Source organism: Orbicella faveolata, unplaced genomic scaffold (genome assembly GCF_042242905.1).
Source record: "Orbicella faveolata isolate gen_17 unplaced genomic scaffold, um_ofav_v1 contig_12, whole genome shotgun sequence".
Taxonomy (NCBI): domain Eukaryota; kingdom Metazoa; phylum Cnidaria; class Anthozoa; order Scleractinia; family Merulinidae; genus Orbicella; species Orbicella faveolata.
Window position 1 is genome coordinate 9,069,444 of NW_028301539.1, and position 14,900 is coordinate 9,084,343.

The 14,900-nt window shown below is 38.5% G+C and overlaps 1 protein-coding gene across 1 annotated transcript; it reads right to left on the reverse strand.

Annotated features, from left to right (window-relative positions):
* Nucleotides 1–1,857: 1,857 nt before the first annotated feature.
* Nucleotides 1,858–13,843, reverse strand: LOC110046527 (roundabout homolog 1-like). Its single transcript, XM_020752221.2, has 5 exons — nt 13,564–13,843; nt 12,239–12,919; nt 10,632–11,171; nt 9,077–9,390; nt 1,858–2,634 (listed from the first exon to the last, which is right to left on the reverse strand). The coding sequence occupies exons 1-5, from the start codon at nt 13,748–13,750 to the stop codon at nt 2,494–2,496; spliced, it is 1,863 nt and encodes a 620-aa protein (XP_020607880.2). The 5' UTR covers nt 13,751–13,843; the 3' UTR covers nt 1,858–2,493.
* Between the last annotated feature and the right edge of the window lie 1,057 nt (nt 13,844–14,900).

The window sequence follows — 14,900 nt, forward strand, 5'->3', positions numbered from 1 at the left end:
CATAAACGGGAAGTTGAGTTTTCCCTTCTCTGGCGTTTAACGTCGTCTTTTCACGAAAACAAAAAAAAAATAAAAAAAATATTGAAAGGAGAGCTTTGCAACTCATTGGTGGAACTGGGTTGAAAATGTGCTAGGAATAAAATCACTAATCTAGTTGACGTCCGTGATTCTAAAACGTCTGCACCCATAAAAAGCTCTATCAGGAACACAACTCTGACAATTCAAAATACAGAAGACATTCATGATACCGTGATTCGAGACAAAAGAAAATTATATTGAAGACAACAAACAACATGAGTGAAAATCAGAGCAATTATTTCCTGAGTTGACACTAAAAATTAGCAGCCTTGAGATGTGTCAATTAATTTGAAACTCCTGGATTACCCTGAATAATGGATTAATCTCATTGAAGGCCAAATCTAAAACAACTCATCGAGTGGTTTTTTTTTTTTTTTTTTTTTTTTTTTAAATTCCCGCCCAATTTAATAATTTTAGGGGCAAACTTTGATAGAAAGCAAAATAACACCGCCACACAGGTTGATATTCAAGCCAATGTTTCTGAACGTCAAACGGAGCGATTTTTCTGAGATTTTCACTCGAGGTAACTTGATGTTATAAGATTCATTTATCACCAGAATATCGTTTAGTCAATTCTTGTGGACGTAGTTTCCAATAACAGCTTCGTTTTTGTTATATTTTGATACCTTGAAACTTCACCTGCAATTTTCTCGAAACGCTCTTACAGATATTTTTTAAAAAATTTGCCATCGTTAAGACGACTATGTCAAGTTCGAGATCCTGACGTCGTATTTCCTATTATCCCTGATTTCGTATTATCCCTGATGGCAAGTTATTCGGTCTTATTTATAATGGGGTATGGCGTCAATTCGTTGCTATGGTAACTCAGACCTTCCTAAGACTTACGTAATTTAAAACTTTCAACTTTCTCTAGCACACTAGTAACGTTTGATTTTCCGTTCGATTGATAATGGTGGTGCTCTAGTCGCTCAAAGTTGAACGGTATCGTCACTCAAAAATCCGATCGTGCTACCTTAATATGATGCACAGAGACGATACATAGCTAAAATGCAGAGAAGATCGGTGCTTTGATGAAAGAGGCTTAGGTTCAGACCCGTGCATGTATTCAAAAACGCCCGCGGTCTTTCATTTAAGAAATGACTTCGTCGACAGCCATCAACCTTTGAATGTGATCATTAAACTATAGTTCAATTCTAATGAACCCAGCGATGTAAAAAACAAACAAACAAACAAACAAAATAATGACAGTGCTGTTCCCTGGAATATAAGACAACCCGTTTTTATAAGACATTTTTGGCCAGGGAATGGTCGAAGAGCTCAAATTTGTTCCGGAAAGACACGTTTGCTGCGTATACTTCTTACTTTTTTATAAAAACTGAGATTCCTCCTTTGAGTATCAGAATGCGCGGGAAGTTCTTAGATGTTACAGCAATGCAGAAATAACAGAGTAAAGGGGTGGGGGGCGGGGGGGATGATATCATGAATTATGGAATTATGCAAGCTGGCTTATACAAGTCATAAAGAGTCATTTTTCCCAGCACAGATATCAGTTGTGATCTCTTGTGTTTTACGTCGATTCTTACCCTGACGGTTTGTTTCTATTGAGGCCGATGGCAATTAAAAGACAAACAATTACATTGACATTACACGTGGCCAATTGCCCTTTGAAAAAATAAACGAAAGAAATATCATAAGAGAAACCGTTGTGAAAAGTTTGAGGGTTTTGCGGCTCCCATAAACTCTACGAAGGCTGGAGTGATGTGTAGGTTCCAGGGGAAAATGGAAGGGGGCTATAGGGTTAAGAGTATGGCAACTCGCTCAAAACAGAGCAGACGATCCTGCCCTTTTACTCAGTATCCAAGCTCAGAGCGAACTCCATTAACAGTCCACTATAGATTTGTATTGTTTTAGTTCATTAGGCTTCTGATAAAACTACTCATTACTTGTCGTTAAAAGCAGATTGTCTTTTGTCGGTACTGCCGTCTTAGAGCACCTGTGACAAAAACCTATTCCTAAGTTATGCTATCTCGTTAAAACATTTTGTCAAAAGACTATCATATGTTGTTAGTTTTCACTTACGACAACTGACACCTATCCGTTTAACTGGACAATCCTTACCTACAGGTAGGGTTAAGACTGTTTCCTTTCTTCAAAAAAAAAAAGCAACTGACCCTATGTTTCCCAGTGTAATACAAGCTGTTAAAGCTGGCTAATTAATAATATAAGGTTTTCTACACTTAAGCTTCATAACGTAAGTTTAAAGCTATTGTTTCAGGAGGTTCGAAGCAGTGCCATTAAGGTTCTTTTTCGTTGAACCTGAACAATTTACAACTAAAGAAAACTTTTGGGGAAAACTAATTGCAAACTTTATCTCATAACAGCATTTGTGACCAAATATGACAATCACTACCTTTCACTTCCTTTAAGCCGGTAGTAAAAACAAGATTGGTGTGACTATTTTAGTACAAATATTTCAACTCTCAAACAAGGAAAACTTTGATACGTGACGGGATAAAATCTAACGAATCTTGCTTCAACATCAGGACTGAGTGAGTGCTTCACAATGCTGTTTTTATCTGTGTTACCTGTGAACACCTGCAAATGAAAAAGAAATAGCAGAACGTTTCACATTATCAGCGCTTATAACTAAGATCTTACGAGGATAAAATATTTATTGGTTTTATGAGACAGAATTAAAGGCCGCAAAAAAATTTCCTGGTTGTACTTGAGCTTGTTATATCACGCGTTACCGAGAAGTTAGTGAAACAATTAGTTCTATAATAGTCTTCTGACTAGTTCGCGTGTCAGTTATGATTAAACAGTGATAATTTTTCTCCTAATTTCCTTCCAAGCATCCAGTACTAAATCATTATAATAATACCATCATATGCCCTTGGTCTCTAAGATACGAAGAGCTTATCAGTAAGCTTAATTACAACAAAAATCCCTTTACAGTACAACTATTCAAACCGGGTCACTTGGAAAAGAGTTAGCCAATTAGAACGTTATCTGAGAACAAAGGAAAGCGATCTTTTTCGCGAATAAACCAACAGCATTGAAGAATACGAACACCACAAAATTGAAACCCAACCCCCTCAGGAAACTTTGCCATTTGTTGATTAGTTGGTTTCGACCCTAAATTTTGTACGCAAAATGCGTTTTTCTCTCCTTTTATTCTCCTATAGTCTGGTAGCATAGCTCTAGAATTGTGCGATTTTAGATACAAGCACCAAACTTTGTAGGATTATGGGCATTCCCATACTGATCAATTTCTGATATAGTGCAGAGCTCAATTTTCTAATTCCAGTTAGTTAGCGATAACTAGAGTTTTCACTCATTAGAATCCACGCGAAGTTCTTGTTTATGTTCTTTTCGAGAATGAATTCACGTTTTTACCTCACGTTTTCACTACACTAATGTAAGCATGATTAGAATTGTTCTTTTTCTCCCTTTTGTTCATTCAAGTAGAGCCAATTTTCCCGCGAAAAATATTAAATAAACGAAGGTTTCAATTTGCGTAAATCTGCATTTTGATTTTCTCTTGCTGTTCCTCTTCTGCACTTCTGCATCACTTTCTCTTGGTTCGGATGGTAGAAGCGGCATCTTATTCTAATTTGTTTCTATGCAATTGGATGCAATAACGCACAGCATACGCCGTCTTTAGAAAGAGAAAATGGCGAGCTTCAACATATAAAGGAATATATGGGTTGATTTGGGAAGATCTGGACGAGAGAATGGAACTGCTCCGACATATGAAAGACATTGTGCCACTTGACATAAACCTTTTGGAATTCGACAGGACCAAGCAGAACCAGACGGAATCGCATATTTAAAAGGAAAATCTCTCGGCCAAGGAAGAAGCAAAGGTACAGGAAGTATTTCCCAGACAGCAAAAATGTCTTGAAAGGAACCGACCTCCGAGGTTGAATTAAGAGAGGCGTGTACAATGGTTGTCGACTCCGATCCTGCGTCCGATCTGTTGCTCACGATTTATGCCATTTGAATCTAATATCTACGCCCTTGGAGCCAAATATCACCGGAATTGTCTAGCAGCGGCGGTTAACCGCGCGCGGCAACATAACAACGGAAAAGTCACCAGGAAAAAAGAAAACAAGAAGATCTTTAAGATCTTACAACAGCGCTTTTGAAAGTTAACTGTTTTGGTAGCATGAGTGACCCGAAGAAAAAAAAAACGACAAAAAAAAAAACACATCGGTTTTGAACCTATTTCCAGCAAATTTGGCACACCGGAAGCTGAGAAAATTACTTTATTTCCGGCCATCATTTTTCAGCTCTTTTCGTCATATCCCCCCCTCGGGAGGGCTTTGTAAAGTTAGCGAATTAGTATGCAAGCCACCGTAATGGTGATTGCTGTCCGCGAAATGTTTATTTGCTAAAAAATTGCGGCCAAATCTTTCGGAGATGGAAGTCACGACATTTGTAAGGATACAGAAAGTAATTTGGGACCAGTTGCTGGCTTGTAAGGCTGAAATTATTTAGAAGTAAGGTTTTTTTTAACTTGAACGTAACGAAGGCCACGCGGTGAATAAATTATCGGCTCTTCTCACTGTCTCGTTCTGTTTTTTGTTTCGTTCTCTTTTGGAGCCCGCCGAGGTCATTTTTTCGTCTAAATAACCTGAGAAAAGTTCAAAAAAAGATGTTCCTCTTCAATGTTCAGCTCTCAGGCAATAATCCTGGATTTTTTTTGACCGAAACGTAGGTTCGTGTTATGTTAATGTGTTTCGGTGGCTATGGGCAATCGTCGCTTCCTTTGTCGACTCAAGCAATGAAGCGAGGTTGCAAAAAAAATCTAGTTCAAATATTTAGTTCTGGTTTTGTTCGATTTCGTTGAAATTTTAATATGATGAAGCTGGATTGTTAAGGAATAGATTTTACTACTGCCAATATAAGGTAGCTATTAACGCTAAAGTGACATATCGCTCCGAAGTCAGGGTTTTGAAGAGATTTTTTGGCAAAGCAGTTTGATTCCATGCGGTTGGAGTGTTGTTTCTAAATGTCAGTATCTGAGAGTTGAATTGCTAGAAGTGAGAAGGCAATCACGGGAAAGATAAAAGTGTGATAAAGGTGAGGAAATAACTGAATTAGGTACCACAGAGTTTTTTTGATCTCTGGTATCAACATAGACAAATCGTTACAAATTTTAAGTGGAAAATTAGTTGAAGAATACTGTTTACTTACTTACTTTATCCTCTAATAATAATTTTTTGTTCATCTCTTAGTCCCTATGAGACATAACACAGCTACAACCTCTCTTCATTTTAGCCCTACTTTGTGCAGCGTGTTGTACCTTGTCCCATAAGAGTTTTAACTCTGAGCTCGGCACTGTCTATACATGTCAAGTAAACTTGTACATGTAGTGTCAAGATCGTTTGCTGCAGTAATTACTAGGCCTGTTCCATAACAACATCAACAACTGAGTCCAACATGCACCTTGTTAATGGTAGTGAAGTGTATTGAGGTTCTAATAAGTTCTTGGCATGGTTGCAAAAAAAATATCGACATGCTGAATACCCATAATACACAATGTGGTTACTTTTGTTGATTGCCCAGCATTAAGATGGTACCAGATAAGGTAAAATAGTACTGTATAGTTTAGTAAAAAGAAAACAATATTGATGATACACTTTGTATGCCTCTTATTATTGACTGTTGTAAGGTTACCAGTGCGCAGTGCACAATGTAGTTTGCATAATGTTTCTATATTAGACTAGTAGTTATGAGTAATAAGAAAATGTATTTGAACAAAAGGGGCAGCGTACCTTTTATGGGTTAAACTTTGTAGTTTAGTGAGGTGAAATCGAATGTGCTATTACAAGCTCTGAAATTATCAATTTTAGACTTATCTAAGTCCCTTTAGGCCCGTAAGCCGGAAAAAAATATGAGAAGGTAGTTTAATTAAATTGGTACCTCTTGGAGTTAAAATGAATTTGAAACAAGCCCACAAGGGGAGATTAATATTAGTTTCTGGTACCTCTTAGGGATTTCTTTTAAATTTCCCATGACGACCGCTATCAATTTCGTACTTGAGTCCTCCATTTTGGGGGCTGGGCAAAAGAAGGCTTGTTGAAATCTTTGTGAAATAGGGCAAGGAAGACAATGAATCATTACCAAACAGTGCAAACAAAAACCTTACTTCTTTCCAGGACAATTTTTTAGTTTTAAACAAAATTGCTAGTCACTTCGTAGTTTTTGCTTGATGCCACATGAAATAAAAAGGAAATTGGAAGATCTCAGTTGCTAGTCGGTTGACATAGTCTGTATATACATGTAATACATATGAAATCAGAAGGACACTGGAAAATCTTATTGTTAACAAGTCTTCAAACTACAACTTCTTTTTTCCAAGCACACGTTTATCATGGTTGCCTTGATCATGACGTGATTCCATGTCTACTAGGCAATAACAGTCTTCTAAGCGGCTACCTCCCATTTCCCCGAGAATGACCTCTTAAATTAAAAAATAAACACCCATTAGCCACAAGTCTCCCACAACAGATATCTGCCAAGTGTTGGGGAAAATTATTATCATTTTTTTTTCTTTTAGAGGTATAGTACAAGAGTGTTCAGACCGATACGTATAAACATTACAGAATTTACAACAATTAGCTTAATTACAAACTACCAAGAAGAAACACTACACTGCAGTAAACTACAAGGGTTACATAACTTATTCAGTACAAAGAGAATTTCATGAATTTTAATAAATTGCGATTTCTATAGAATCCAGTTGAACTCCAACTTGGCACTAAACCTGAAAATGCTCGTATTGGTGACTGCTATCAGTGTGCCACATCTTGTGCTTGTATCAAAAAGTGCACATTTTGCCTGAAATTTCTAGTTATGCCGCCGAACTACTAAACTTCGCAGCCAAGTTATATTACGACACTGACACAACCTTTACTTTCCCCTTAGACTAACAGAACTTTTGTAGTCTTATGCACGACCACTAATTCAGAGACCAATCTTGTGGCTTTCAGGACGAGATGACAAGTGACAGACCTCCGGGAGTACGAATAGTCCTACAGGTAGACTGGGTACTAGTAATTGCGAGGCACTGTTTTCGAGTTGTTTCGTCGGCCATTGCTTCCGGCGTATCGTTGTTTTACTAGTGTAATGGCAGCCGTCTTACCTGTTTTGTGAAAGTTTTGAAGAGTTTTTCATCGCAAATTAGTTGTAATTGCTTAAGGTATGACATTTTTCTACTTCAAATTTGCTCTGTCGTGCTGTCTATCATTAGTTTTCATCCTTTCATTTTGAAAATTAACTGCTCTGCCTTGTTTTTTCTTTGTTATTTCATTCAAGTGTTGCTGAGTGAGTTTCCTTGGCGATACGGGAGTTGTTTGCTCACGCAAGCCAACATATCTAGACTCGGCTTGTGTTTGGTGCGGATTGCACTAAAACTAATACACTTTTGCGAGCCCTCATTCATAGGCTTGAAATCCGGCGCGCGGTTTACACCACAAAAGCTCTCACAAACCAGCATAGTTGCAAGCCAGTTTGCGGGACTCAGTTGTTGATGTCGTTATTTATTTAAACAGGCTTAGTCATTACTGCAGCAAAACACCTTGACACTACATGTAAAAGTTCACTTGACATGTGCAAACAGTGTCAAGCTCAGAGAGTGAAAACTCTCTCACACATGGGACAAGGCACAACATGCTGCACAAAATAGGGCTAACTTGAATGATTAAGTAGATTAAATTGAGAGCTAAATAAATAATTATTTTTAGAGGATAAAGTAAGTAAGTAAGTAAACAGTATTTGGCTATACCTTATCCACTTAAAATATACAATGCCTTGTCTACCTTTTCACTTGTAGCAATTCATGATCAACTCCCAGATATTGACATTCAAAAACAACACTCCAACCGAATGAAATAAAATTAAGCAAAAACCACAAGTACGCATAGTGGACTTTCTTGTTGTTGTTGTTGTTGCTGTTGTTGTTTTTGTTTGTTTGATTTTTTGTTTGTTTGTTTTGTTCTGTTTTGTTTTGTTTGTTTGTTTGTTTGTTTGTTTGCGTTTTCAAGGTTGCATATTTATAACCTGGGGCCTGGCTATAATTTTTAAAAATATATCGAAATTGACCCATTAGCGCTCACCAGATTGATTCTCCCAATTGGGTTATAGGACCAGAAAAAAAGGACACGGCGAGCGGAGGTCTGTAGGCGAGTGTGGTTATGCTGCGTTCGATTCCCCTCTCCATTTTTTCGCACTCACCGGGAGCCTGATTACAAGCTAGGACTAACATGGCAGGACTTTTAGTTTCCGCTTTTTAAATAACTTGTTAATTTTACATTTTACAATCTCTTTTCCCCTCCAAACCAGCAGCATATGGCTTGCTGTTCAAACGGCCAAACGATCGCAACATTTCAGCACAACATATCCCAATATTGCTGGCCCAACATTTGCAAGCTCCGGCCAAACGATCCCAACATCTGAACGCAGCATATCGCAACATTGTTTGGCGCAACATGTTGCGCGCGTTAGGCCATCCGGTTGCGACGTGTTGCGACATGTTGGGTGTTGAAAATCGAACTAGTGCGCATGCCCGGGCGCAGCATTGTTGCATGGACCTGGCCAAACGACTACAACATCATGCAACATCCACAAATATTGCATGGAAATTTTGACCATTTTCAAATTTGAGCCAACAACACCCAACAAGTCGCAACACATCGCAACAGGGTGGCCAAACGTACGCAACATCATTGGTCCCAACAATGTTGCGATACGTTGCGTTAAAACGTTGCGATCGTTTGGCCGGGGCTTAATACGTAGACACACAGCGGTTGCCTATGACAAGAATTTCTAGTTCTCCGAACGTTTTACATCAGTCTACAGGTATTATATACAGATACCCACAATACATGGACTCGGTATATACAGCCTTTTTATAAGAGAACTACAGGGCTCTTGTGGCTTTAATATGTCGCAATTGTCCTGATTACTGAGATTACTTTATGATTTTTCTATGGACCGCCACTCCTACACAAAAGTATATTATCTTAGTCACCTTTTCAACATTGTTTTCCTTGTAGCCGTTCCATGTTACTCCATCTGTAGAAAGATGCACTTTGTAGCTGGTGATCCAAGTAGAGCCTCCTCCGTGTCCTTGTGTTTCCACTGCACAAACAGAGTGTACTGCACCCATATCAACTTGAAGATAGTCTGTTCTGTCTGTTCTTGTCTTAGTACACCACGCTCCGTCTCCCCTGATCCCATTCAGCCGGCCATAGTATGGATAATAATAAATATCGTAGTATGAGCTTGCCGTCATTCTGGCATCTGGTATTGTGTTCCTGTCCTCTACACCAACAGCTCCACATTCTGAAAGACACACAAACAAACAAATTTAAAAAAAAAAAAAAACATCAAGCAAAAAATACAAAAAGCAAGCAAACTACGATAGCGGTTCCTTTATTCTTGGCCCTTCAAGCCGCGGTCAGAACCATCCAGCCGAAGTCTGTTCACAAGCTAATGATAACAGAGCTCAGTCCTTTGTTGACAAAAATGATAGCAAGCTTTCTTGATTAATTTCGTAGGATTTTTCTATATTAGAGTAAAGGTTAAGAAAACGGGATAACCCTCTTGCTGAAATCATCCCCATCTCAATTATCTAGGTGGAGATATTTTAGAATGGAAGGACTTGAAATACCTCTTGCTTGGACCCCATAAAGTAACCATTTGGGCCACTTGTATTTTCTACGATCATAATTTTGCTTTATGTACAATTTGACGACTCCTGTGCTTAGACAGTTTAGACAGTAGACAATTCGATAGTAAATAAACTGACGGGTAACTTCGGGGGGGGGGGGAGCTGGCAGCTACCTTCGATTTCGTCGTTTCTCTGGTTTCGATAATCGCCCCAGCAAAGAAATCTGTCCGCAATCATTTGAGTACCGTAGCCAGCATTTGCATGACATATTTCCCCGCCATTTCTGCCCTCGATTCAATAATTTTTTTGTTGTTAGTACTTTTTAGCAACAGCTCTGAGACAATCAGGATTACGGGAATGAAGGGCCAACTTAATGTCAGATTAGCAACAATTTTCAGGCTGAAATTTTCTTGCTGAGCGTGGTGAATTTCACTTTCTTGGTTGCTGTATCAGGAGGGTTACGAAGCTGAAACTTTTATTTTGCTGTGGAAATTTTAAAGTTCATTACCTCCCGTCTTCACATCGACGAAATATTTCTTTTGCAATTATTCTTCTCTAATTTCTATGGCAAATAGTGATGTCGAACTGTTTCATGTCAGTGTGCCACCATATATCGCGAAGCCTCCGAATTTAAGTCTTTAAACTATTTTTCAAATGTTCAGTTGTATATTTATTTGCATATTTTTTTTTTTATACCACTATTACGTGGAAATAGTGAAACTATCAATCAATCAAATCTCCCAAATTTTTCGGCTTATATTATAAAATATAGTATTCCATAACCTCTGTGCTCAAACAGTGTATGCCGTCAAGTCCTTAAAATTTTGTATACATTTGTAGACTCAAGGTGAAGAATTAAAACGGTACTGAGAGTGACTTAAATCACGATAAATAAGTACATGTCAAATCTCACCTCTCATTGTCAGTTTCATAACAGAAAACGCTTTAAAGACTTCAGCCGATGCCGCCATACAAGTATATCTCCCCGAGTCCTCTTCTTTAGGGTTCCAAATTTGAAGTGTTCCATCAACACTAACTTTTGATCTCCCTAACGGTAGCTCGCCGTTCTCTTTCACCCAAGTGACTGTCGGAAGGGGGTCCCCAGTGGCCTGGCAAGGGACTCTTATATTGCGGTTCGTAGACATTTTAAGTTGCCCAGGCGGCCTGACTGTAAACTGCGGCAGCTCCACAACACTTAGATGTGTTACAGCCGAGTGGTAACCTAAGATATTGGTTGCTTTACATTTGTACAAGCCAGAGTCTTTCTTTTGAGCGTTTGTTATTGACAGCTGTCCATCTTTTGAGAGAGCTCTTGCTTGTACCAGTTCACCGTGCACTTTAGACCACGTGATCACCGCTGGAGGATAGCCAGTCACGTAACAAGTTGGTAAAGTGATGTTCTTGTTCTTTTCGACGTAGGATGGTCCAAACGAGAGAGAAACTTTGGGCTTACCTGGAAGGAAATAACATAAATAAATAAATAAATAAATAAATAAATATCTTGTGTAACAGAACAGGCAATGGGGACACGTTTAATGTCATTATGCATTAGTACAGCTTTTTGCATTCCAAATGAAACTTCACTTGCAAAAACCACCTTATCCTGTCGTTGACATTCAATTGACACGAAAATGTTACCCTAGGAGTATTCTAGAGTGATATAACTACTAAATATCGCAGGAAAAACAAAACAAAACAAAACAAAACAATACAAAGCAAAAAAAGAGACAAACAAACAAAGCAAAAACAGTCTTAAACGGCTAAATACCGACATAAGAAAACATGAAATGCGGTAGACTTGCAATCTCGTAATCACTGCCTAGACACTGTCAAACCCACGCCCCTCTTTCTGAAGACTGTTTTACACGAAGTTCTCATAAGCATTTATCTTAGAGAATGCACAGAATACCCAGAACTTGAATGCCAATGGAAATGGAACATTGGTACAGAAATACGAACCTAGGTTGCGTGAAAAAACTCAATTTCTGTCATTCTGTTAAAAAAAAAATGTGTAATAGAACGGAACAAAACGATCTACCTCAGTTTCTTAAATTACTACAGATACAAAACAACTGTTATTGCGCACAAATGAGATTGCAAGAAGACCCACATCGATAGATATTTTGTCGGCAGCCTCACTGGCACTAAGCCTGGGTAAGATAAAAGTAAACATGGAGCCGTCAGCTTAACGCACTGACATCAGCCCATGTGTTAAAATGAGGTTTCTTTGTCACAAGTGACTCTGTGATATTAGAGTCTTAGCCGTAACTGGCGGTAAGTCCACGTACTTACTTGGGGATGTACCTCAAGACTGACCAATAACAGCAGATTTATAGTAAATTTCCCCACATTTTGAGCAACCGGTCAGTATATGTAATTAATCAAAAGTGTTGTAGAATAATTGTTTTTAACACATATACTGCATATTCAGGTTGATTCTGGTTAGGCCCTCCCTAAATCAAGTTATTGGGCTTTGGTTATGTAGGTGAGACAAAATAAAGTATTACAATTTCAACTTACTCTGAACAACAAGGTTCGCAGCGTTTTCGTCCTTTCCCAGAATATTGCTCGCCATGCATTTGTATTTCCCAGCATCCTCTAGGCGAACGTCATCAATCTGCATCAGGCCATCCGACGTCTGTTTGATCCTGTTGCTAGGTAACGATCCATCAACCCTAATCCAAGATAGCTGGGGAGCGGGATTTCCAGTAGCAGAGCAAAACAGAGCAGCAGTGTTGCTTTCGTTGACAGTCAGTTGTGAAGCAGGGAAAATTGTCACTTTAGGTAAAGAAATAGATTCTCCGGGCTCACCTTTAATCCCTGGGATGCCCGGTCGCCCAATATCTCCTTTAATTCCCTTTTCTCCTCTTATGCCCGGTGGTCCCATAATTCCTTGTTTTCCTCTTCGACCAGGGGGTCCCATAACTCCTTGCTTTCCACCTGGACCCTGTGGTCCCATAATTCCTTGGGAACCTTTTCTTCCTCTCCATCCCGGAGGTCCCGGCAGTCCTCGCGGGCACACTTTAAGGTCTCCACTCTTCTGACAGATCTTTTTGAAACTCGAGGTGACAACGTCTTCCAAAGCTTGCTTCATGTTGGCGGAATTATTAAAGGTTGAATTGTTGGCAATGCTACGTGTGATTCTGTGGAGCTTTGTCTCACTATTTGTTTCTTTCTTCCCAGAATTAAGCTGTGAAATTTCTAAACAGTAATAAGACAGATATACTTCAGTACCTCGCGTAGAGTCGCACCGTAACCAGAAAAGATCTGTTAAGTTTCAGGGCCGTTTCTGTGTGCAATGTACACTACCTAAATGGCTGCTAATTTGCCTATATGAATGTTTTGTTTTCAGATCGGAGTGTCTGCATAACTGATAAATTAAAGAAGTTTTGTGACATAATATTGAAAGACCAGCTTGAAGCCGTCTGTACTAAGGGATCTCTGCATAAGGTCAAACGTGCGATTGCATGGGAAAACATTACTTAAAATTTATCAGCTAAAATGCACCATCTTTCCTCATTTATACCGCAAAATCAACTCCATAAAGTGCTTAAAATAAAAGAATCCTTCCTTGAGACCCTGAGATCAACTGGAAGTGCTAGAGTACGTCTCTTGCTTTCCGTTTTCAATCATAATATGAACGGTTATTTGAAAGAAACTAAGAGATATTTTAAATATTTGGTTACTATTTCTTCACCGGAAGGATTAAAGTCTAAAATTGAATTGAATAATTAATCTGCTCACGAAAGCTCTTTTAGTACAATATACAGATACTGTCAATAAGTGAATTGCTGAAGAGGAAGAGGTTTTAGTTGAAACAATTACCCGACACACCAATGCCTTACCTTTATTCCAAGTGTGCGCCATTCCATGTTTCATCTGAGAAATGACTTCCTCGACAGCTATCAACCTTTGATCGTGATCATTAACCTTCAGCTCGATTCTAATGAATCCAGCGGAGTATAGAAGCAAACAAACCACAGACAACACTGTTCCAGGGCTCACTGATAAACCATTGTTTTTCGAAGACATTTTTGGAAACAGAATGGACGAAACCGATCGAACGTGCTCAAAAATGACCCGCAAAGACACGTTTGTAATTTTGCACCGATTATAGCTTGACCCGTCCTTTGAATATCAGAATAAACAGGAAATTCTTAAAGATCCTTGGTATCACTTTCAACGTTCCTCACTGGGTTAGAGACTGGTTGCGTGACTTCGGTCCGAGTAACTGCGAAGGAGACTAATGTATAACACGACTGGAAATATTTTCAGAAAATTCAGCAATCACGAACTCTTCAGATGTAGAGCCTCGATGTTCATTTTTTAAGAAGCAAAGGAAAGTTGTGGAAGAAAAAGAAAGCCAATATTTTATGCGTAAGTTAATTCGTTCAGAAAGGTAAACCTTACGGTGCCTTATTCAATACTTGGAAAATAGAGGAAGTTGAGAACTCTGATTGGTTAGTTTTAGTTACTGGCTCTGTGAACTAACGTAATCGTGCAACAGAGCTATATATTCAAAAACGTCTTTCAGCTCTTATAAGTACGTGAACATCACCTTTACAAAGCGAAGTTGAAAACATCTTTATTACGACTTACATATGATTATCTGTACATTGAAAAAAAGAGCCTCTACAAAATTAAATGTATACAAACTTTATAAGAATACGATGTGAAAAACTACTATACAGTTAAAGATGCGACAGAACCTGGTATTTATAATAATTCACTGGTGAGATTCCAGTACAGTATTTATGATGTAAAATAAACGTAGATCAAATATAAACCAAATTAACCATGTTTTGCGCAGACAAACTGAATTAAATCTACAAAACATACAGTTTTGATGTTTAATTTTCTATTTTGTCACTCGAAATTCGAAAATCGCAAAACCTAACAGTAATAGAACGCCAAGTCCTAAGAATGATCAGAATATAATTTCTCCTTCTGGTATTGATAACAAAAGCAGTAGAAATAACCAAAGATATCGTATGATGCGCCACATTATGGGGAAAAAGCAAATGCCGGCAAGATTGAAAAAGTTCTTCAAAGTGTCAAATAGTTGGTGTAAACAGATAAAACGGGCTAAGCCCTTTATAAGCCGGTATTTTGAAGTCTTTTTCAACGTAGTGGGGGAAGGGCTAAGCCTATATTTTGCACGAACTACTTTTAAAATGCTTAA